This window comes from Ixodes scapularis, unplaced genomic scaffold, assembly GCF_016920785.2.
Source record: "Ixodes scapularis isolate PalLabHiFi unplaced genomic scaffold, ASM1692078v2 PGA_scaffold2__306_contigs__length_199485367, whole genome shotgun sequence".
NCBI classification, from domain to species: Eukaryota; Metazoa; Arthropoda; class Arachnida; order Ixodida; family Ixodidae; genus Ixodes; species Ixodes scapularis.
Window position 1 is genome coordinate 193410921 of NW_024609857.1, and position 24594 is coordinate 193435514.

The 24594-nt window shown below is 45.0% G+C and overlaps 1 protein-coding gene across 1 annotated transcript in view; it reads left to right on the forward strand.

Annotated features, from left to right (window-relative positions):
- Positions 1–8838: 8838 nt before the first annotated feature.
- The window catches only part of LOC8030131 (sphingomyelin phosphodiesterase-like), a 163506-nt gene continuing 147750 nt past the window's right edge, over positions 8839–24594 (forward strand). The window contains exons 1-3 of the mRNA XM_040208974.2: positions 8839–9000; positions 10653–10847; positions 22541–22699. Of these exons, the coding sequence (XP_040064908.1) occupies positions 8854–9000; positions 10653–10847; positions 22541–22699 (501 nt within the window). The 5' untranslated portion in view covers positions 8839–8853. The remainder of the gene's footprint in view (positions 9001–10652; positions 10848–22540; positions 22700–24594) is intronic.

Below are 24594 nucleotides of genomic sequence, written 5' to 3' on the forward strand. Positions count from 1 at the left end.
TCGAAAAATGCATCCCGAAAGAAAAAAAGCAAACAACAAAAACAACAACAACAAAAACATGTGTGTGATTTTCGCCACCGCCTATGATTGGGGCACAAGATGTCGAGTCACTCACTGCGCTGTGGTAGCCTACGTCTGACGTTTTGCAGAAGATAGTGACTTTGAATGCCAGGACGCGTTCGGCTGGCAAGTAGAGGAAGATGGTAAAAGGCGATTAATGGAATGGTCATCCGGGTTAGCTCAAAATCTTTGCTCAATAGCCAGAATTCGTGTAACGATAAAAGTACGTTAAATGCGGCCAGCGAGGGCACCCCCGGCCGGATGTTTTAGCGTATCGTAAGTTCCGTAATACGTCCCTTGCCGATATCAAGATAACGGCGCCTTTAATTTTGCCCGGTATCACGAGGAGCTATGTCGTATTTGTTTTTATTTTTACGGGTCGGCAATTTAACAACGGCGTCGCCATGTGCAAACATTGTTATATAAAGGCTATTTTAAATCAGGAATCGCATCGAGCTACTTTCTCGGGCTATATGAACTGCGCCAAAACCTAATAATGTTTAGCGTACCTTTGGGAGCGACTTCAGAGGAACGGTATTACTATTTATTCGGGTGTGCAAGAGAGAGGAGAAAAACAGCCTAGAAAACAGTTCAATCACCATGAGATTTGAAAAACCTCTTTGAGGAAGTTGTACAACATAACTGCTTGGGGATATGTTTTGACTAAGAACTTTTAACTCTGATTTACCTCTACCTCATGCGAATACTAGCTTTAAAGTTGAGGTTTACATGTTAAGTTGCGAATCATTTCTCATCAAGTAAAAATGATGCACCAGTTTGTTCATTTCAAGCTCCTAGAGTGGATATGCAAGGATAGACACTAGGGATGTACGAATTGTTAAATGTTAGCTTGAATCAAATTTGATTCGAATAGTGCTGAATAGTACCGAAAATGTTGAATGTCGTATCAAAACTAATTCAAAAACTTTTGTCTGTAGCTCACAGAAATAGACAAAACATCGCTTGCTATAAATATCGCCTGCGCGCTTATTTGTCCGACTGCAGTAACTCCCTCACGAAGTGGGTAATACTCATAAAGGGGCTTTACTAAGCGTATTGTTAAAACAAGCCGGGGCGTACCTGCAAGATGTTCCACCCATCCGACGACGCAGTGGCGTCTGGCGGACGCGAAGGTAGCCGGCAACACGTCTGGGAAGTAGGCCTTAGCAGCGGCTCTCCAAAAGAGTATTCGGGAATGCAAATACTGCGAGACATATTATTTCAGGCGAAAATACGGGGTATCCCTGAGATACTTGTCCATAAACGGCAAGCAAGTACTGCGGAATACAGATACAGGTATATACGAGCATTCTCTTGTAGACAATACACAAAGAACGAATAATGATAATATTAATAATAATCTTTATCTTGGGTGCCCGAAAACAACCACATTGGTCTTCTCATTGGTGCACCAAAACAAAGAAACAAAATCAGAAAGCCATTACATAGGCTGTAAACACGCTTACTGAAAAGATAAAACATCTCACACAGACATAATGCTGAGCGGCTAGACTAATATCGTTCAAATCGTGACTGTCCATTGCAATTGATGCAGATATCTCCAGGTGGGGTGGAACGAAGGTATTATATACTGACTGAATCTGTGGGAGAGGTGAGGTATTACATGGCAAGTGAACATAAAAACAAACAATTTGTCTGGTTGCTCGGAATGAAAGATGGGAGGTCACTTTCGCGAGGAGTTGCGCCGAATCCCCCTAAAAGCTTTTAGGGGGACGAACACATCCTCGTTGCTTCTCAATCTTGAAACGTGTTCCGGCAACAGGGTACTGTTGTTCGAGAGGAACGCGTTCCCGTTAAATATCTAAGATTTGAACGAGGCGTTACTTTAACCTTACTTTTGTGCGTTTAAATTATATATTGTACTGGATAATTTCTTAGATAGAAGAAAGCAAGTGAAAATATTCTTATCGAACTAGGTGTGGTGTCGCCACGATCACATTTGTTCCTTTGTTTTTTATTGTTACTAGGGCAGTTTCCCGATCCCGTGCAGTCGGAGGTAGAAATAGTCGGCTGTAAGAAGCCTCGATGACTCCTTTGCTCGGGGAATTGCATTTACAGGGTGTTTCCGGAAACGTGCAATAATTCGATATTCCGAAAACTACGCGTCGGAAATGAAAAAAAAAAAAATAGATTTGTGTTGTTGTGATCCTGGTGGGGGGCCCATTTAGGAAAATTATTAGTTTTAGATATTTAAGTCGTTAATTATTTTTTCGTAATTAACATTTTTAATATTGGGTTTATGGGCATGGTTTCAATTAGACGATTGCTAAAAATCATCAAAAAACACTAAATCAACAAATGGCAGAACGATAGAAGGCACGCACAGCATTTTACGGCTTTCAGAAAACCTGTACAAATTAAGTTTCGGCTTGCAATCGGAGCGCTTTTCGGCCCCGACGGCACCGCGCCCCGTGGAGATATTGTGAAACCAACCTCTGCTGCGCTGTGCTCGCGCAGCGCAGCACAGCAGGTACAGGTAGCTACAGAAACACATTTTCCCCCAACAAATGTTAGGTGCGGAGGGATGCAGTTCTTGGTTAATGCAACCGGTAGTGCTTCTGTTCCTCTCTTCGTGTCAGTTCAAGCGCCTCCTCTCGAACTCTTCATCTATTAAAAGCCATCATCACGAATGCCGCTACAAAGATATTATCGCACCTGGCGATTTACATAGGCACTGTAATTCAACGTCTGCTTTCTGTATTTAACAAAAATTGTCTGCCCGAATGAGCACTCGTTTGCCGAGGTTTGTCTCAGAATATCGTCTTAAGTGCACCTGGGTTATCTAGAGTGGAGAGATTCCAAATGAAGCCGGACCTGCCTTCACACAGGCACCCTAGGCAGCACGGAACCTGTTGTAGCATGAAGGGATGATAAGACCCCCCCCCCCCCCTCTCCGCACGCACGCATGCAGAAATACTTTACTGCCCGTAATTAGTGGTCCTTCTCTCTACTCACCTTATCTCCTGCTAAATTTGCTAGAGCAAAAAGAGTAGAGCACTCCGCAGGATGAGCTTATCTTGCTATCCTTGCGAGTGACCTTTCCTTTAAAAGCCCCGCTTATTTTTGGCTTTTTTCTAAAATCGATTTTTGTAACTGCTTAAATATTCTGGGCTTCTCCCATGTAAATTGGAATATGCGACGCGTCGGATATATAATTTGGAACCGCTCGTGCTAAAGAGAGGCGTTTATGTTTTAAACCCGACAGTTAATTTTTGACAACAAATGTTACGAGGGGCCTGAGCTTGGCAGATTACTACGATACAAACGATACATTGTAAATGGATTTCATTACTGAGATACAAATTCATTTTTAATATATTTTAACACAGAAATACAGATACTCGAAAGTATTTCTGAGATGCTACCCGATACCTATGTATCGTGATACTGCGCAGTCCTGCGGCAAGTGACCGCCCTCCTCCTGCCCCTTCGCACCCCTTATTCCGAGGTCACAGTCTTCGCTCGCGTATATGGCACATACATAGCTGTACACGCTCAAAAGATGGACGAGCGCGACTACCTATTGGGATCCTCAGACGCGGACCAACACAAAGACTGATCTTGTGATTTGGGCGATGGTGACAGACCGAGTATTTGGGAGATTCTCCATGTGCAGATGTCTTCTGCGCAACAAATACACTTTTTATGGCGTTTCCTACAGTAAAAGCAAAGTATTAACAAAACTATTTTCCTTCGTTCAATCAATATTCGTAAAAGTCCAGAAGGTTGCCCTCCGGTGATAATTTACCAGGCTCGAAAGATGATAGCTTGCGTAAAAATTATTAATACAAAATCAATATGTATCAAATGAAAGCTTAGACAAATACCTGTTCAACAAATACAATATCGGTATAATCAAGTAAATTTCTCCTGTCGAAAAAAGCATTTGAACACTAGACGGCACTCTTAAAGAACGTATTTCAATATAAATTTTATATAAAAAAAAAGGAGTGAGTTTCAAATGTGATTTTTTCGTATGAAGCGCCCTCGGTATGGTCGAAAATCTTATTTGAAAATTAGATGCAATAAATCGTTTGAACATATAGATTCGTACATTTAAAAAGATGAAATGTATAACGCTCCTTTTTAAGATCCGAAGTTCGGTCGCCGTCTATTTTATGCCCATCTTTAAACTAAATTTTGGCACCATGTCGGAGTATTCTTTGGCTTCAATTTAAAACAAAAGTTGATGAAGTAAGGCTGATGCGTAGACGGTATTGTATGTTTAATATACCAGTGTTTTCCTAGACATGTTCAAATTATTATTCTAAAAGAGCTGAAACCACGAGTAAATAGATTTATTAACTTTTCTCGTGGTAATTAAAACTTATAGATATTTCATTGCAAAAAAAGTGATACGGAAAGATAGAGCAATTGGATGAAACAAAATATATTTGCTGAGCCGACAGCTTTAAGACGAAGTTTCTGCTTTTTTAACTCTCGCTTCTTCACGCACACTAAACCTCGTAAGTAGTAGGCGTAAATAAATCTACTGATATTTGTTTCTATTTCTTAGAAAGAGAAAGCACTCATGTACGGTAGGGAAGTACATGCATTTACGTGAAATATTTGGTAACACGAGTTCACAGAACATTTAATGTGATCGAAAGGGGCCGTTAAGGAGGGTTAGAAGATTATTCTCGATGCTTAGCTATTTATTTTAGGTAGCATTTAGAAAACCGCCTTTGCTTTCAGCCTTCATTCATAAGTGGCATTACCGAATGTTCCTGAAAAAAACAAAAAAACTTACAGCAATCCGGTCTTTTTCTTGGCGTCGACGTAGTGAGCTGAGAGCTGTGGCGACATGCAGAGAGTGCGAGGCGCGTGTCGCGGCGTATCGAGCCTCCTTGCACAATCGCAGGTCACCAGGACTTCAACAGATGCACGCGCTGATCACTTCGTTCAGATAGTCTGGAACATTCTTCCGAAAAGAAATGCAACAAATCTGGCTGCGAGAAAAAAAAGAAAAGAAAAGAGCACGAAATTTTTAGTTTTGTCAATAACATTCGGTACGCGGCTTGTGGACGGAAAATCGAAATATTGACGATCTCTCCATTTTATGTTAAAACAATTCGCTAAGCCTCGAAAGTGAACCTTTAACTCATTTTAACCTCGCTTTGTGGTCATGCAAAAAGCTTTTGTGAACTTTCGCTATTATATATTTTATGTGGTTGTGTGTTCATTGATCTTCAAACTTAATGCCAGCACTCGGTTACCCAAATATTGATATATTGCGGGCTAATTAAAGCTAAAATTGGTCACTGCAGCAGCTTTACCACGCTAGGTTTTGATCGGAAATCAAAGCAACACGATATAGTAGGACCCCTAGGCCCCGGAAGAGAACAAAAGGTGACCAAAACGGACCATCTCATAACAACATTAAGTTTTGGGAACGCTATGCTTCCCCTCGGTCCATGCGAGTTTCGTTTTAAAGAAGAAACGATGGATAGAAAGGATTTAACGTCCACCTTCTCATTAGGCTTAGAGTGCGTGGCGAAACGGCACTTGGAAAAGAACGAAATTTCGTGCTAGGCCACTCGGCGGGTCAGTAATCATCTCTTTTGCCCCTACAGCCACAGTATCTCGGATGAAACTTTCAGAAGATAAAATTTATAATTTTTTTTTACTCAGTTCAGTGAAAATTTTGTTCAGTTGCGATTTCTTCGATTTTTTAGGTAAAGAAGTGAGACGTCTGTATGAAAACCTTCACATCTTGTACATAACATGATTAAATATTTGTTGCATTAAAAGCAACATACACTACGAGTTAGCATCAACAAATAATGAACAATCTGGCAGAAACAAATGGCATCGATCTAGCTTTGCATCTTAAAATATAACATGTAAAATATCGTCGTTTCGATAGTGTGCAATAATAAGTTCAAACGATACATTGCATCTGATTGTCACTGAGTGTTTAGAATGTTCCAAGGGCTTGTCATACAAAAAAAAAAACACTAAAGCATCTAAAATTATTTTTTAAGAAAATTGATGTTAAAATGTCGACTTTTAGAGTTACCTCTTGCATTTAAAGGCGTTTCTTCCTAATATAATATTTTACTTATAGCGATGTTGTACTTGTTGAAGAGGTATTTGTTGAAGCTTTGATTTGATATGTAATTTATGTGATCAAATTAAATGTTACAAAGGTTACCATCATCCAAACCTGACAAATTATCCTCAAAGGGGTAGGCTATGAATAGTTTACACAAATATCTTGAAAAGACTCATTTTGTATCAACATCTTCCGCTTGTAATGTAGATTAATAAAAAAACATGTAAAAAACCATATATGTTGTGCGAAGCAATTAATAATCTTGCGAGACAAGCGCTTAAATAAAAAAAAATTGCCTCAGGTAATTTAAAACTAATAAACTCGAGAACCGAATTAGAACGCAAAAACGGTTTTCAGTTTCGTCTTAGGAAAGAATTTGCCCAGCATGTATGTTTTTACCATACCTATTTCAAAAATGTCCCATTTTTTGTGTGATTTAAAATGAAATCGCTGATGTATTCATGAGAAAGTTCAGTGCGTCCTTCCCCATAAGTATCAATTTAAAATAAATGTATGGCATGCCGTCACTTCCGGAAGAAATGTGAGGTCCCGCGGAACTCAGTGCAGAATGCAGTTCACCAATCGTGAAATGACGTCCGTGGCTTCTTCACAAAATGGAGGTACGGCTGTGGTCCGGATGGAGGCTCGCTGGATTGGGTCGCGTATGTTGTCAACGAAACGCAAAACTGGTTTTCAACCTCTTCCTCTGAACAGTTTCTTGTGAACGCCGCCGAGCGAAATAGACGGAGCTGTGTTTGAGAAGATTTGAGACATCACAAAGTCTTCATATGTTTACATAATGGCTTTCTGTGATCCATAGTTTTCTAAATTGTTACCAAGCGATGTCGAGCAAGCGTCTTAATATGATGACGAATTTTCTTTTGCACCCGGCGTGATTCGCAAAGATCCTTTATGTTTTTAGTTCTCCTGGGTTGTATCTTCCTTCCGACACAAAGCGCGGAGGCGCTCATACTCTGCGTCGATGGTGTTCCGTTTTGGTTGGACGGGACAAACGTATCTGTTTTTTCTGTGCAGGTTAAAATTACCTTTTTAAAGTGAGACAGTTCAACAACTTCCTTGCAGTACTGCTTCTTCAGACGTATGCCAATTGGTTCGCTTTAGGAAGCATTTTTTTAGCACTGATGAAGCCATTCATGAGAGGGTACGTGAACACGTGAACACTCTCATGATTTTCAATGTCTGCCAACCATGTGACCTGCTATGTTTGCGCTGTTTGCAACGAATGTCATGTCGAGGCAGCTGCTGTGTTCCGTTGCGTATAAATAAGCCGGAGATTCGCCATTGGGGATAAATAGGGGATAATGGTCGGCGAGCTCCTCCAAGCCTCTTTTTTTAAGGGTTTGTTCTCATGCTTCCCGGTATGGTGTGATGGGCATCAAGATCCCCCGTACGAATATGTAGCAATGACGTTGTATTTAGGACAGATTCCAAATACTGTTTGTCGAATATAAACTTTGGTGGTATATATGGTACCTTTTTTATTAATTTCACTCAAAATCGTGACACAAATGTATCCTTTGTTGCGTGTGCTGAAGCGACTTGTGCACTATATATGTAAAGCCCCTTTTAAGGGGTATTCACATGAGGGAGAAGTCCCGGGGATTTTTCCCCGGCACGCGAGCATCACGGGACGAAAACGCGAGGCTTTTGCACATCGCAAAGCCTGGTGTTTTTGTCGCGGGATGCGCGTGCCGTAAAGAAATCCCCGGAATTTCTCCCTCGTGTGCATATTTTTTATATTTTTTTTGCATATTTAATAAACATTGTCCCTGGAGTCGTATTATGTGCGCATACTGAGTGCATTTATACCTCGACAATGAAATATATTTTGACGAGTTTGATTTACGTGATACAATAATGCAAAATATATAATTAAAAACCGACAGTCTCAAGTCGGAAAGTCGTGCGCCTTTCACAATGAAATGTGAAAGGCGAACCTTTCGCATTTCATTATAGGATGGAGGCCTTCTTATAATGTTCCTCCATAGTTCCGACGTAATCTTTTTGCGATAGTGACGTTCACTTAAGGACGTTATTAATTACTCCACAGTTTGCCGAGACACTATTTTCGGAGGTTCGCTCGCACCAGGGAATTTTCGTACGATGGCTTTTAACGCTACAAATAACATTGGTAGGAGCTCCTGAGCAACATGTACTAGCTTTCGTCGGTGCTATGAAAGATTCGAAGGGGGGTGGTGTTGCTGGCGTCTGGGTGGGAAGCGTTAGAATATTTAGAGTGCAACGTGGGGCTGGCACGGGTGTTAACATCGTCGACACAACTGGATGCTCCTCCAAGGAGAGGAAATTTTCTGGTATTGTAGTTCTCTTTTCCTTTTGGCTCGTGCAAGAAGGTTTCAACATCTCAGTCTAAGTGGTCTTTGCGGGTGCTTCCAAAGATTCCGCCGGTTGTTGTGGAAGGCAAACAATGGCTGGATTTGGTAACGTTGTGCCTTCAATGTGTTTTCTTAACGATAGATTTTTTTTTTTTGCAATGGCAATTTTTTTTGTAGGTCAGTAAGAATATTAAGATTAGCGGTTGCCACTGCAGTTGACACATTTCGACCATTCTCTGGAGCTACATTCCTTCTTATAATGTTGTCCTCCTCATACCCTGCAGTGACACCCGCCTCCTTGAACTGTGTCTGAGCGTGTCCGTATTGTCGGTTTCTTTTCCAGAGAGGCGACACCCGGACGCGATGCGTGTGTCCGCCTTTCTGCTGGCGCTGTGTCTGCCGGCGGTACTGCTGCTTCCGGCGAGGCACCCCCGGGGACCCAACGCCCACCGCGAGTTCTGGAGGCAGAAGCTGCACGTCATCGGGACCTTCTTTCGCAGGCTGGGCAGTGTGAGATTCTGACATGCTCTGTGATGCCTTCTTAAATACCTAAATATCATTGAACGCCGCGTTTCCATGGTTTCTTTAAGCGTCCGGAAGTGGCACCAAAGCGAGAATGTGAGATGTGCCAGGCAATGTTGCATGTCCCTGTAGCGCAAACTAGATATTTTGTATCACAAAAATATTTTGACAAGATTTTGTTAGCTTGTGGCTTCCCGTTGAAGCAGTCAAATATAGTGCATACTACCTTAAACGTCTTGACTGTTTCGAAATAAAATTAAAACTATTAGATTATATGTCATTTTACTATCTCTTTTCGACACCATATTGGCGGCTCGCACCTTCTCTTAACTGTACTTTAATTAACTTTACTACTTTATTATTTTAACATGCCGCCTTTGACTTGCCGTACCGTGTATGCTGATCATACAAAGGTGTACAAGTACAACGAAGTTTCGCCACCCCAGAAGCGAATTAGGCTGATGCCAAATGTTCGAAATCCAATTTCACTTAATGAGCTCTATTCGGCGCCTCCTAAAACCGGCTACATGTTGGGCGCTGATCTAGGTAGGAGTAAAAAGTTATAGGGACATTATTGAAACGCGGTAATACAATGCGCACTGCTGAGAGGATCAAGGATGCCTACACAAGTGGCACAGTTCACTGGACAAACATTTTATTCTAGACTGGGAGTCTACGATCTTGAAAGTCCGAAAAGCTGGACCAGCTCTTAGCTATTGGGCAGAAGATCGAACTATAGGGGGCGCTTTATAGAGCTTGTTGTCCCCACAACCCGGTGTTTACCAACACAACATAACAAAGAAATTGAACCTCGCCGAGCACGATCTGGGCACGAGCGCTTCGCTTTGATCAGTGCTTTGGTCGCACGAGGAGCGGCCTTCGAATCGTCGTCTTCGATTTCTCGGATCAAAAACAAACAAGAAAATGGGGTTTGTTGTCCCCACAGCTGAAGCGCACCGCTAGAGGCGTGACTGTTCGATCTCCTCCCCAATTGTGGAAATATCTTGGTGCTTTTTGTTTTTGTTTTGTTGCTGACATGTAGCTTGCGGCCATTTTTTTCTGCTTGTTTGGTTTTGAGAAATGTTACGTGGTGTTCTTTGAAACTTTTTAATATTACTACACATATAAAGCGCATTTGTGTTTATCGCAAAGTATTGAATGTTGGTGGGTGACGTAATTTGTTTTTCTTGTGTCGATTAGGGTGTATTTATATTATGCCACTCCAATAATATTCTTTCTAAGAAAAAGAAGTACCTCTGAATAAAAAAAAAAGTTAATACAAAATTCAAAATAAAACTAAACCTATTTGAACAGAGGCTGTGTATTTTGGTCCTCCCTACAAGTGGCAAGTGAGGCTTTACTGCTTGGTCATTCGGTTGTTAACTGGTATCTCTGCCTCGTGTATGGAACTTAGATAGCACTCGTAGGCGAATCAGCAAAGCGCCCAACTTTGTGTTTTATGTCGCTATGGTTAAGTTAAAGGCAAATTGCATAGGCCCTAACTAGCGCCTTTGAGCCAAACCCTATTAGCCCAAGTTCTGCCCCCTAGAATGCCAAACTTAGACCAAGTCAGGTTATTCTTTTGTGCTCTGCCAGAGCGATGAGTTTGGGGAACGAGGGTCTTACTCGGCGCCTCGCAGGAGGCGACGATGACTGCGGCGTCCAACCGCTTCCTGTTGTACTGCGGAGCGTGCAAGCTGGCCACGTCAGTGCTACAGAAGTACATAAAGCAGGGCAAGTCGGAGGAAAGGCTGGTCTCCTTTCTCAGGACCGCCTGCAAGATGTTCAAGATCAGTACGCCCCGGGTCTGCGACGGCATCATTTCCCACTACAAGGTAGGTGCCAGATTCAGCCTTTCAAGTTAGCATTTACAACTTCGACGGTATCTCTATTTAGGCCGCCGGGCCGCGGCCAGTTTTCACTGCACAATTGAATCGGCGCCCTGATTCTTTCTTAACGTCCTGTCCGCTGCGTGGCGTCGCTCCTCTGGAGCTACGAAGAATACCGAAGGAACTAAGAGTACTCTTTCGAGTGACATGCCTGAGCTTTATGACATAATTCTACGTCGTCTAAAATTTCTAATTCATACCATTAAGTATACTAGAAGCGAGATGACCTTACTCGTAACACTGTGAGATAGCGTGACTCGGTGCTGCACTGGAGAAACACGGTCCAAAACTATTGAAGTGTACGGCTGTTTTTACTAAATGCACTGGTCGGAAGCTCAACTTTGCTCCCTGCCAACACAACCTTGGATGTCGGAAAGAGGTGGTATCTTTAAAAGCAGCTCAATCCATGGGTTCAAAGAGAACAAACGAACACCGATTAGATAATTGCTACAGCTGAATGCATGTAACTCGGTGCAAGATACGTCGACGTGACAATTTGTACTGCACTGCACTGTGACGACCGCGATCAGCGGAGGTAACTCGGGTGACAACAATCTATATAACACTCACTCTTAGTACTGCTGAAGGAAATAAGTCTCGAACAGCCCTTAAACACTAAGTGAGCTCAAATGGCGAGTTTACACTTGCGGATTCGCGGACGGATCCGCGCTGGCGGAAAGCGGATTTTTGGTGCTGGCCAGCGAAATCGACTCGTCGCTGGCGGAAACTCTGGATCAGTCCGGGACTCGTATACAGATTTTCCGCCAGCGTCGAAGTCGATTCCGCCGCACGGCACCAAAATCCACTTTCCGCCTGTGCATATCCGCCCGCGTATCCGCCAGTGTAAACGCGCAATAAAACGCTCATTATACTTTGCTTCAGCTTACGTCAAGGTGTAGCCAACACTACGAGCCAAGTGGCCCATCAACCAGTCCGTGCAACATCGCAGTTGTCGCCGCCTTTTTATGAACTGTCATCCGCCGGCGCATGCAATACGGCGAGAAAATGTTCCGAAATGCGTCTTTGGCGCATCGGAGTGACAAATAGGGAAGAGACACCGTTCAAAGAGCAACGTATCAAACTCTCAGGGAGCGCTCGATGACGAGGCAGCGAAGCACTCGCTGTTGTTAGTTGAGGTCGGGGAAAAACGAAAGCAGGTGGACGAATTTTTCGGGTAAATATCGACACTAAACTTTGTTTCGTCTTTAAGGGGTACGGAAACGAAATGTTTTGCACTTATTTCTTCGTTTGGATGTGGTGTAGTTTGTGCCGACAGCCGAGATACACTATCCTAGACTAGCGTTTTGGGGTTGCAGGAAGAAAAGTCGCGGAAACTAATTTTAAAACGAACGAACTGATTTTAAAATTGCGTCTGGTAGCTGCTTGTGAAGCTCCGTCCAAATGTCTCGACCTCACGAGTTTCTAAGAAGCAGCGTCAGTTCTTGGCAATATGGCTCGCTCGTGGAGTTACTTGCTCCTGAATGTGACTTGGCAGGGAACGCTTCGTTCACCCATGAGGTGAAACTGCAGCCCAAGCTATAAGCGCCAGCTAGCCCGCGCTCCTGGCTTTAAAATACGCAGTTCTTCCGCGAGTGCTCGTTCTGCGGAAGAACGTTTCAAAGCAGCCATCTTGAGCTCCCGCCCTCAAATATTACTACTAGGCGAGATTGTCACGCGTTGACGCCACCAAACAGCGAGGCACGCAACTACAGTACCCTTGCCCGTGCACGGCACCGCGCTGCAATACCACGGTTCCATGCAAGTACTTGGATGCATCTTGCGTCTCGTTCGCAAGCGCACGCGAAACTAACTGTGACAAACTTGGAGTACTCTGGAAGCAACGCGAGCTCGGTGGCATAGCACAAAATAGTCGACTTCGAGAATGCGATATTAATTACGGCCGGCTAGGAGTCTGAGTATTCGCGTGTTATAATAGAAGTTTTAAGAGGCGCACTCTGCTATCAGTCTTAACAAAATTAGCGCAACAACTTGTGAGGAAGAACGGAGAGACAAAATATAGAGTGCTAACTTGACCAATATATAAGACCAACTAACCCGCCAGATAATTTTAATTCGGCTTTGAGAACCGAGGCTCCTGGGGAATCTCTGATCGCGCGTCGCGGGGACTTTAATTTTACAAAGCGTTCCCGAAAATGCGTGGAGGCGCCACGCTATGGCTCTGGGGCGCATTCATCCACCTTTTCGGGCGCGTGTTCTCTTGAGGAGATCGACTTTGACTCAAAAGTTTAATTTGGCAGTTTTGCGTACCAAATCAACGAAGGGCATCTGGCACACCTCAGCGGAAGATCGAAAAAATTATTTCCATTACGTAGGGATCATTTAACATGCAACCGAAATCTTGGTTATCCGGCGGCGGCGCATCCAACGCAAAGGAACCTCCATCTGATGGCGGAGACCTCAGCCGGGATTTGAACTCGCCGATTGGGAAAATGTAGGCCGGTGATTTGCCTCAACCCGCCGAGGTGGCTGGAAATTTGACTTCTATTAAAAGTGCTCCCGGCTGTAGAACAAAAAGACGTAAGTCTCAACATAACGGGAACTTGGAAGGAATAATATACTTCAATAAATAGCCTGCACATTTTGATGTAACTACTGACACGTATAATTTATGGAGATCTCATATCTTGTGACTATTATATTATATAATCCAGAAGCCACCAATGATTAATCGATTTTGGACTGCCAAAATATATCATGCTAGATAAAGTTTTCTGAAAGCCTTATTCTGTGACGTTTATGAAAGGTTCACCGGACTAACTTTTGGTAAGTTTATTGGCGTAATGGAGATTAATGTGTTTCAAGAGATTTACGGTCCATTTCCCTGGGCGTGGGTGTCGATGGCCTTCCACACCGTTGTGTGGCTCATGGTTGCGACCCGCAATGCTTCCAAACCTCCTTTTTAATGCCACTGTGTCAAAACGCATGCGCCTCTTTGTTTGTTGCAAAACAAACAAACAAAAAAAAGACAAAACGATAACGGCACTTTAAACTAAAATGCACTTGCTGTGTTTTTATTAACCCCCGAGGTTAATATCTTCAAGTTCAAAATGGGGTCCGGGGGAAATGGATTATTTCATTTCCCCTCGAACAAACTTGTTTCTACTTGACACTTGGAACTAATTTTTTTCCGGGGCCATTTCATCCCGGGCCTTTTTTACCGCGACCCTTTTTTAGGCGACCCAGCGGGAGACGGGTCTGTCATACAAAGAGTGACGGCGGCGCCTGGGTAATGCTGGGCGCCCAGCCACGTTCTAGGCCGCCGCAATCTGACGGACGATTATTGTGGAGAACGTGCCATCTACCTGAGATCTGCTATGCACGCCGAAAGATCTCCAGGGCCCGTTTGCTCGAAGCTGGTTAACTAACCGCGGTTAACCGGATTTCCCTACGAGGGGGAATTATAGGTCATGTGACCGGCAGAGCAAGGACGGCGGGGAAACATGGCGGTGCCCCGGTGAGTGAGCGCCGCTCGCTTTGGAACTAATACGTCGTTGTAGCTGCAATATCGGGCGCGTTTGTCAACAATGAATGGTGCAGGTGGCTTTCGATTTGCCTTACCTCACTTAAAACGCAAAACATGAGCAATGACCTCGCCGCCTTTTTTAGATAGTCTTTCGATTCTGGCAATTCCTAAGCCTAAATGAACGCGATAGTCGTCGGCATGGCAACGTCTTTGAAAAGTGGATTGCCTTGACTCAATCGGCCGGGTACTGATAGCACACAAAAGCAGACAGCGTCCCCCTAGACCTTTTGCTAAATTTCCCAAGCACCAAGGTGTATGCTACGATACTCCGTTTCACCTTATGTTGTACGGCAGAGAAGGCTAGAAGCGCGAGCTCATAGCATTAGGAGCTGCTCTCAACGCACGCGAGCTTGTGCCGCCGAGATGTGCCCTAGAGCAAGGAGCTCGCGCTTTTAGCCTTTCCTGTCGTACATCATGAGGTGAAAAAAAGTAGAGTGTAGTTACACGCGCTGCGCGTGCTGGCGTCTGCAGTAGTGAGTATCCTAAAGCAAAAAGCCTACAACGAATTTTGCCGTGCACGCGCGTTCGTCAAAGATTTATTATGATTATTTACTTCGAGCATTCTATAAGTGGAAGGCCAGCGCGCGCTGATCGTTGAATTACACTTCCAGTGTTCTCCTCGATGTTAGGGTATTTTACTAATAGGTCAATTTTCACTGGAACCGAATTACAGGCTTTCAATTTATGACGGTGTTATATGCAGTTTATAGAAGAACTTCTGGACGTTATGGTGTTTAAATCGACAGAAACTTTATGTACACTATTTACAGTCAGAAAAGGGACATCGAAGCTAGGCAGAAACGATTGTAGTCGGCTCGTTCCCCCGCTGCTCGTGCTCATCTGGTGGTGCTCGAGCCTTGGCTTGTTCAGTCCGCTGTTTTGTCGTCTTCTAGACCGCCGTGGAAGTTTTTACACACTGCCCTCGAAATGAACTTTGTTCATTTTACACTTACTTTGTAGAAACTTCTAAAGGAAAAAGCAGTTGAATGGGTCTTTTTACAAATACTCTGCCGGGTAATCTGATGGTACCAGATCGTATTTTTCCGTCTCTTCCGATAGAAACGTCTTCAACCGCTCCCATGTGCCATCGCTGTCTCGGTAGTAAGTTGTCTTTGATTAGGACAAGGTCTCCGACTTTTATGTTGTGCGTCTTCGAGGTGATGGTTCTTTGCATATTTCTAGTTTCCAGTAAGTATTCTGTTGACCACCTTTTCCAGAATCTGTCCAGAACCTCTTCGCAGTGTTTCCAAATTTGAAGAAGTTGATCTGCAGAAGTGTGGGTAACCTCTGTAAGTCCAAGTGTGGGAAAAGGTGTCGGTCGTTTTCCCGTGAGGAAATTGGCCGGCGACAACGCCTCTGGTTCTCCTATGTCGTTGTAGACGTAGGTGAGGGGTCGTGAATTTATAACAGCCTTTACTTCTGTCAGTGCTGTGTAGAGTTCATCGGAGGTTAAACTCCTGCAGCCAAGGGCTTTTTTCAGCGACAGCTTGACCGAGCGGACGAGTCGTTCGTAAAACCCTCCCCACCATGGAGCCCGTTCGACGATGAATTTCCAGTGAATCTTGAAGGAACTCACTTGATTCGTGACTTCTTCGTCTCTAATATTGTTCCACAGTTTGTGCAGTTCCTTCTTACTTCTTTTGAATGTTAAGGCATTGTCCGTATAAATTATTTGTGGGATGCCTCTCCTTGATATAAATCGTCGAAAGGCGTGTAGGAAGAATGTTGCGGTCATGTCTTCTACGAGTTCCAGGTGTACTGCTCTGGTCACGGCGCAAGTGAATAAGGTTATATAAGCTTTCTGTGAGTTCGGCTTGCCTTTGACGAAGAGGGGGCCTGCGAAGTCAATCCCAGTCACCTCAAATGGATTGGCCTTTGTTACGCGATCGAGAGGTAACGGTGCGGTGACTTCAGAAGCTGGTCTTGAATTGTAACGTTGGCAGATAACGCATTCTTTGATCACCCGTCTCACCAACTGTCGACCAGAGATAATCCAGTAGCGTTCTCTGAGTTGTACAAGAGTCTCATGCACTCCGGCGTGGAGGAGTCTTTGGTGTTCTTGAAGCACGATAAGCCGACAGTATCGGTGTTCTTTTGGTAGAACAATTGGATGTCGCTCGCTATAGAATGCGTTGCTGTGTTGTAGTCGACCAGTAGCGCGTAGCAGGCCCTCCTGATCGACGAACAAAGGAATGTCCTTCAGTTTTGATTCCATAGGTAGTTTTTGAGCTCGCTGCGTGCACTTAATTTCTTGTTGGAATGATGCCCGTTGTACTCTTGGAATCCAATACAGCTCGGCTTCGTGAATTTCATCTGTAGTCAGCGGTCCTTTTCGGTCACTCTTGTGTCTCAGCTTGCGAATGAATCTGAGGATCCAGGCTGTAGTTCGGTGAAGTCTCTGAATTGAACTGTAGTGGTTTTCATCTAGTATGGCCGGTTCAATTGGTGTTACAGTTTGCAAGACGTTCGCAGCTTTTTTCTCTTCCAACTCACAAGGGAATTCTTCCTTTGGTATCGTCCTCGGGGGCCACGTTGCTTCATTCGTTGTAATCCAGGTGGGTCCTTTCCACCATAGCTGATTGGTAATTAGTTGCTCGGCAGATATTCCCCGTGTGATGAGATCCGCTGGATTGCCCTTTCCAGGACAGTGTCTCCAGTTTTGGTTTGTTATAGCTTGGATCTCGCGCACTCGATTCTGAACAAACTGCTTCCATCTGTTGGTGTCTCCAAGGATCCAGCACAACGCAATCATGGAATCCGTCCAAAAATGTGTATCCTCCAATTTCTCTTGAAAGTGAGTTCTGATGTGATCATAGATTCTCGCAGCCACGAGGCAAGCCAAAAGCTCTAGTCTTGCCAAGGTTACCCTTTTCAGTGGAGCCACTCGTGATTTGCAGAACATAAAGGTTGAACATGTTTCACCTGATATGTCCGTTGTGCACAGGTATGCTACAGCACCATACGCCACAGTGCTGGCATCCGCGAAAATGTGTAGTACCGTTCCTTGTGCTGTTTCATTCATTTGATTTCTGTAAAACCGTGGTACAGCCACTTGACCCAGAAGGGGAAGTCCTTCACACCATAGATTCCACTCTTCTAGTATATCGTCGGTCAACGGGCTGTCCCAATCGATGTTCATACGCCAGAGTCGTTGGAAACAAAGTTTTGCAAGTATAGTGAAGGGTACCAGCATCCCAAGCGGGTCGTAAATTCTTGCTGTTGTCTGTAATACGGCTCGCTTGGTGTCTGTTCGATTTTGGGAAAAGTTGACAACGTTGTCCGACGTAAATGACAATACGTCAGAGCTTGGTGTCCACGTGAGCCCAAGTACCTTTACTATACCTGGCAACTCTCCTAGCGATACCTGTTGACCCTGATCTTCGTTGATTTTCTTTAAAACTTCTGGAGAGTTGGACGACCACTTGTGTAGTTTCATGGAGGCGAGGTTAAAAATTTCATTCGTCTCGGAGTAGATCTGTAGAGCTTGTTCTTCGTTGTCCGCACCCGTTAATATGTCATCAACGTAGATCGATTTCAGAAGTTTCTCAGTGGTTTCAGGGTACTGTGGGTTCATGAGTCTCAGGTGATGTTGAACTGTCGCTGCTAGGAGAAGGGGACTCGGCGTCGTGCCAAACGGGACTCTCGTCATTCTCCAGATTTCGATTTTCGGAAGTGGATGTTCTGCCTCTGGCTTGCTTTCAAACCACAGGAAACGCAAGGCATCTCTGTCCTTGCAGTTGATGGAAATCTGTAGGAATGCCTTCTCGATATCCGCGACGAGAGCAATTTTATGTGTCCTGAAGTTTAGAAGTAGCCCCACTAAGTCAGCATTCAGATTTGGGCCGCTCTCTAGGTTTTCATTTAAGGACTTCGATCGATGGCCGTGCGACGAAGCATCAAAAACTACGCGTAGCTTGGTTGTTCGACTTTCCTTGACTACTGCTTGATGTGGCATGTAGTAGGTGACACCGTCACTGTCTCCGCTTTCTACTTTCTCCGCCATACTCTCGTTTCCATATTTTCTTATGGCTGAGTCATACGCAGACAGGATCTTTTCATTACGTCTGAGCCTTCTGGTGAGCTGCATCAGTCGTTTTTCAGCACCTTCTTTATTGTTCTGTAGGTGTACAAAAGGCTTCCAAGGAAGGGATACCTCGTAACGTTCTCCGTTGCTCGTTATCGTTTCTTCGAAGGACGTTAGTACGGAGTTGTTCGAAATATCGCATTCGTCTTGCTTGACTCCTATAGCTTCCAGGTCCCAGAATTTTCGTAGAATGTTTTCGGTGTTCCGCGTTATCGCTGACGTCCTGAGTGCGACCGTTTGGGAGTGTTGTAACACTGTGGAGCTTAGGCTCATGGGACCGTGCACAGTCCATCCGAACGACGTCTCGATGGCCTTGATATTGCCGTTGAGTTTCGTGACTTGTCCAGTTACAAAATCCCAATAATGTTCAGCGCCTATTAAAATGTCAATATGGTTGGAATTGTCGTCGTTAGCGATAACCGCGATCGCATAATTCAGCTGACGTAGCTCCTGTATGACGTTGTTATCCGGTTGTGGCAGTCGTTGATCGCAAATTATGCTAGTTTCAAGAGCCTCAAGGTGGTAAGTATGTCCATCGTGTTTGCTTTGCAGAGTAATGAAGACCCTTCGAAAGTTCTTCTCCTGGTTATGTCAACCGAAATACCCTACTGCAAGTCGTTCGCTTCCCACAACTTCGCAGCCCAGTCTCCGAGATAAGTCTTCGGTTATAAAGGATCTCTGGCTACCGCCGTCAAACAATACTCTAGCCATCGCTTTGTTTTTGGTTCCAGAAGCCCACGCTTCGGCCGTTTGTAACAGCACTATCCTTTGGTCCGAAGTCTCAGTCGTTGATTTTAGCTGTAACGGAGCTGTGCCAGCGACATTCTTTTGTCCGCCGTTCTTAAATTTGGGGTCGCACATCGTGGAAGCGTGTCGGCCTCGGCAGTGCCTACATGTGATTCTTCTTCGGCAGTTCTTAGACATGTGGTTCACAAGGGTGCAGCGGAAACACCCGCCGTGTTTCTGTAGCATCGTCTTCTTTTGTTCCAGTGAAACTGTCGAGGTGCACTCTTCCGTCTTGTGTTCTTTAGATTTGCAAATGAAGCACGGTGTTCTGAGATCCGTTTGTTGAAGTAGTGCAGACGATGATGGTTTAAAATTGTTCTGCTTATCAGGATACCTTTTACCTCCTGCCAGTGCATTCGTCTTTTTTGTCAGAGGGTGCTCCAATCTCGCAAGAGTATACGTTTGTTCTCGACTTTCTATTTCTACCTTCAAGGCTTGGAGTAACGATGTTAGCGCTGCAGGCTGTTCTCTAGGAACTCGCGCTCGCGCTCCTTCCTCATTTTGTTCTTGGGCGTTCCCTTCCTGTCGAATCGCCTCTCTGTTATAGTGAAGCATTATCTCTGAAGGAAGGAGTCTCACGAGGAGATGATGTAGCATCGAAGAGTAAGATTCTTCACTCATCCCGAGAGACTTGAGTCCACGTACATGGGCCTGCACATTATCGTAAAGACCTCGAAGTCCACGTACGTCTTGTGCAGAAGGTACCGGGTTAAGGTCAAGTAGCTTTTCCATATGATCTTGTATGAGCCGTTTCTCGTTGCCGAATCGGCTAATAAGGATGTCTACTGCATCCTTGTAGCAGATGGACGTTGATGGGAGTCCGACGATGGCTGCAGCGGTTTCTGCCGTTAGCGAAGTTCTCAAGTAATTGAACTTGTCGCAAGCTGTTAGTGCCTCGTTGTGCTGAACCGCTTGCTGAAATTGCTCCCAAAACGGTTGCCATAGTCGTTGTTGGCCGTTAAACTTGAGAAGCTCCAGTTTGGGAAGCTTTACCTTTAAGGTACTCGTCGGTTCTCCAATTCTTGCACTGTTTCCAGGGTTTGTTGTTTCGGTTGGGGTTCGTTGTTGTAGAGTTCGGATTGAGTAGTCCAACTGAGCCAGGTAGGTGACGGCGCGGTCATTGCACTCGAATGCCCGGGTGTATTCTTGTTCCGTGTCGTCCCCCACGAAAGGCTCGATGGCGACATCTGTTTCGGTCATTTGGGTATGCAGACTACCCAATCGTTGCCTGAGGATTTCGATGTCCCGTTCGATGATCGGATCACGTTGAAGGGCAGCGTCGATGTCTAATATCAGCCTTGTCAGTTGGCTTCGTAGGGCCTTCCGTTTCAGTTTCAGACGATCCATGAGTAGTCGTCAGCCGTGGCTTGAATGGAACGTATCAGTAGTCCTGCGTTAGTTGCTGAAGATTCGGTAGTTCCCTCGTCCAGGTTCCTCTCGTTGCGTCTCGTTCCCGGGTTTCGGCACCATATTGTAAGAACGGCTGACTAGTCGTTAGTAGATGAAGCCAACAACAGCCTTTATATACAAATATTTACATTAAAATCTCCGGCATCGTCCGCTCATGGCCAGGCCTCGATCCATTTCGTGCATTCTATTTCTCGAGCTCCCGCTTCTTCTTCCTCCTTGTGGGGATGCCCGCTTCCATACAATAAGTTTCAACACACTCCCCCCCGCAAGAAGAAGAAATAGCTGGTGTGCCGTTGCATTAAAGTTGAAAGTTGGCAGAAAGATAATTATGACCTTCTCTGGACGTCCATGCTTCTCGGAAGATCGCGCTGGTAGCCTGGCGATTATTTTATCATTGCCGTTTAGGTCGTTCAGTGTCACGTCATGTCTGTCATTTGCATAGAATCCAGGGGCGTTGTCTCGCCTTGTGTGAGCGAGCGATTTAGTCTTCCGTTCTTCATTCTATTGAATCTGGAAGTCGATCGTGCAGTCACGTGTATTAAAACCACGGGGACGGGACAAGGCGCGAAGTGTACGATACGCTCTTTTCCTAATCTCCTTCATAGCTCTCGTTAGGCGCTGATGTATGCCGATTCTTTGTTTTGTGCTTCGTTGCTTGTATAGTCTCCCTTGTTTCTTAAATTGCTTGTTTCGTTGAGGAGGTCGTTTGACATTCCGGTTTAAGAAGGTTCCATTTATAGTTGCTTTGGCACGGTTCCGTTTCTTCCTATCTTTTTGTGCTTTTCTGACTCTATTCTTCTGTTTTCAAGTCGCCTTCGTTTTGAATGTGAGGACTTCTGTGAGTGCCGGCTTCATACTCTTTCTTGAAACCAGACATGACGTGACACTGAACGACCTAAACGGCAATGATAAAATAATCGCCAGGCTACCAGCGCGACCTTCCGGGAAGCATGGACGTCCAGAGAAGGTCATAATTATCTTTCTGCCAACTTTCAACTTTAATGCAACGGCACATCAGCTATTTCTTCTTCTTGCGGGGGGAGTGTGTTGAAACTTATTGTATCGAAGCGGGCATCCCCACAAGGGGATGCCCGCTTCCATCCCCTTGTGGGGATGCCCCTTTTCTTCGATGTCCCTTTTCTGACTGTAAATAGTGTACATAAAGTTTCTGTCGATTTAAACACCATAACGTCCAGAAGTTCTTCTATACAGTTCTCACATGCTGGCCAACCATACTGCCGGTGCAATGCCCGCCTTTCACTGCTCACTTCTTTCTGATCGTTTCTAGGACTGAACTTTGTCGTCCACTTTCGAACTTGGAAGAAAATTTCAACGAGGCTTGTCTTCACTTCAGACAGCCAAATATTTAGAAATTTTCTAGACAAGGGTTGATTTAGTTTTACCTTACCGATTACCTGTACCACGAGCAATAAAAATTGTTTCTTGAGCTCAAATGTATGCCGCGCTGTGTCACGAAAACACGGTAGCGCGCACTTTTGGGTCCCCCATTTAGGGAACCTCTCCACGGAAGCCACTTATATTTGCTACAGCCAAGAGGTGACACCAGCTACCACCCCAATAATAAAACACGGAGCTATCGCTCATCCAGCCATCGTCAAACTTGGCTAGGTACTTTTAGGTACCTAGTAGGGAAGGGCGGTTAACTTTTAACCGCGGTTAAAGTTAACCAGCTTCGAGCAAACGGGCCCAGGTGGTCGAAATTAATGCTCAGTCCTCCGCTGGGGCATGCATGGCAGCTGCCCTTGGTTGCTTCAGCACTTGGCTTCCTCAATTCTGGCTTCCTGTACGCCGCAGGAGGAGTTCTTCTTCGTGCTAAAGCACACCGAGATGGACTCGACCCAGATCTGCGGCACTGTGTTCCCGGACGAGTGCGAGAGCCACACCGTCGTCAACTGGACCGTGCCGCTGCCTCCACGACGGAAACTCCGGCCGGACCCGGTGCCGGCCCCGAGTGTAAGTTCCACTGCAGACGGCTGGCATGGCTGCAGATGCTTTTCTTCCAGCGATCATTTGAGACGCAGAGACTTCCGAAATGTAACCACGATCAATTAGCTTCGCTTAAGGGGGATTCAACCGCTATTTATTTTTTGTATTTTTTTCGTCATAAATGGCGCAGTAGTTTTCCAGAATGAACGATTTAGATGGCGCAGAATAGATGGCGCAGAAGTTTTATAGAATGCTCGCAGCTGCGCATGCAGGTCGGGTGCTCCAGGGCCGGTTTGCTCATCTTGCGGCCGCGGCTGCGACTGCGGCCAAGAAGGAATTTTATGTCACGTGACGAGCTCCAGGGGGACAAGGAAGTACCTAGCGTCCCTGCCTAAAGGCAGAAAATTCCGTGCCGCTTCGAGTACAAAAGTCTAATTTCGCTCGCAGAAACTGACTGCAGAGGCTTTCAACTTAAGTCCAATTAATCGCCCCATCATACGTTAGGAGCGGCAGGTAAAGTTATGGCCAGGGAAGGTAAATATAGGCCAAGATAAAAGAAAAAAATCACGCAAAGCGAAAGCGGTGGTTGTGTATTTATATTTGTGTGCCTGCGACGTTGAGACCATCGTCTGCGTAGTAGAAAGGTTAGGGCGCCGGGACTTGTCGCGGCGTGCAAGTTTTGGGTTCGAATCTTGGCGTAAACTTTCTTTTTCTTTTTATTGTGCGCGTGTTCTTTTTATTTTTTTAAGTGGGATCTTTTTTTACTAATTATCCGCTAAGACCCACCTGTTGGGTCGACCTGTTGGCCCAACAGGTGGTTACAGGTGGTTTGTTGCCCCACCTGTTGGGTCGACAAACCAGAAGAAAAAAAAAGATTACGGTAAGCCACGTTAACGCCCTACTGCAATCGTTTTATAATGTTCATTAAAGGTAATTAAGATCAAGCGAAGTTAACGCGCAAATACGAGCGTTTTCTAATGTTCATTAAAAGGCCGCCAAGATTACAGCATCGGTATGACTTTCACACAAACTGGGCCGAAACAAGCATCCTTTCCCAGCAACTACAATTTTATGTTTTTTTTTTGTTTTTTTTTAAATATACAACGCTCTTGCTACGACTCTTTTCGGTAACAGGAGGTGCCTATTGAGTACTAATACACAATGCAGTCGTGTCAATTAAGAAAAAAGGTTCCACGAAATAAACACAAAAAAAAACGCGCAGAATAAAAAAAAAGCGTATTCGCCGAGATTTGAACCTGGAACTTTCACGCCGGAACGCCCAGTACCGGCGCTCTAACCGTTCAAGTACAGCAGACGCTGGTCGCGGCGGCGCTGGCACTGGTATACAAATACACAACCAGCGCTTTTGTTTTGCGTGATTTGTCCTTTCTTTTGGCTTATGTTTACCTTCCCTGGCAGTAACTTTACCTGCCGCTCCTAACGTATGATGGGGCGGTCAATCGGACTTCAGTTGAAAGCCTCTGCAATCAGTTCTGCGAGCGAAATTAGACTTTTGTATTCGAAGCGGCACGGACTTCTCTACCATTACGCAGGGACGCTAGGTACTTCCTTGTCCCCATGGAGCACGTCACGTGACATAAAAATCCCTCTTGGCCGCAGCCGCAGCCGCGCCGCAAGATGAGCAAACCGGCCGAGGTGGGCTCGGAACGCGGGCTGTTCACCGCCGATCTCGAGCTAGATCTTCTTTGCCCTGCGTCCGCCGCTGCCGGAAGCGGCCAACGGGCAGCGCGGAATACGAGGCAGTATAGACGTAGATTATAGTGACTTACATAACGCAGAATAAGCTCTGATATCCGATTGTATTCGAACTTCCAACTACGGTCGAAATTATCGAAATTTCAGGGTGCGGGGTGCGGCCCTTTGGACCAGCATATTTGGCATGCCTCATAAGATTCGAATTC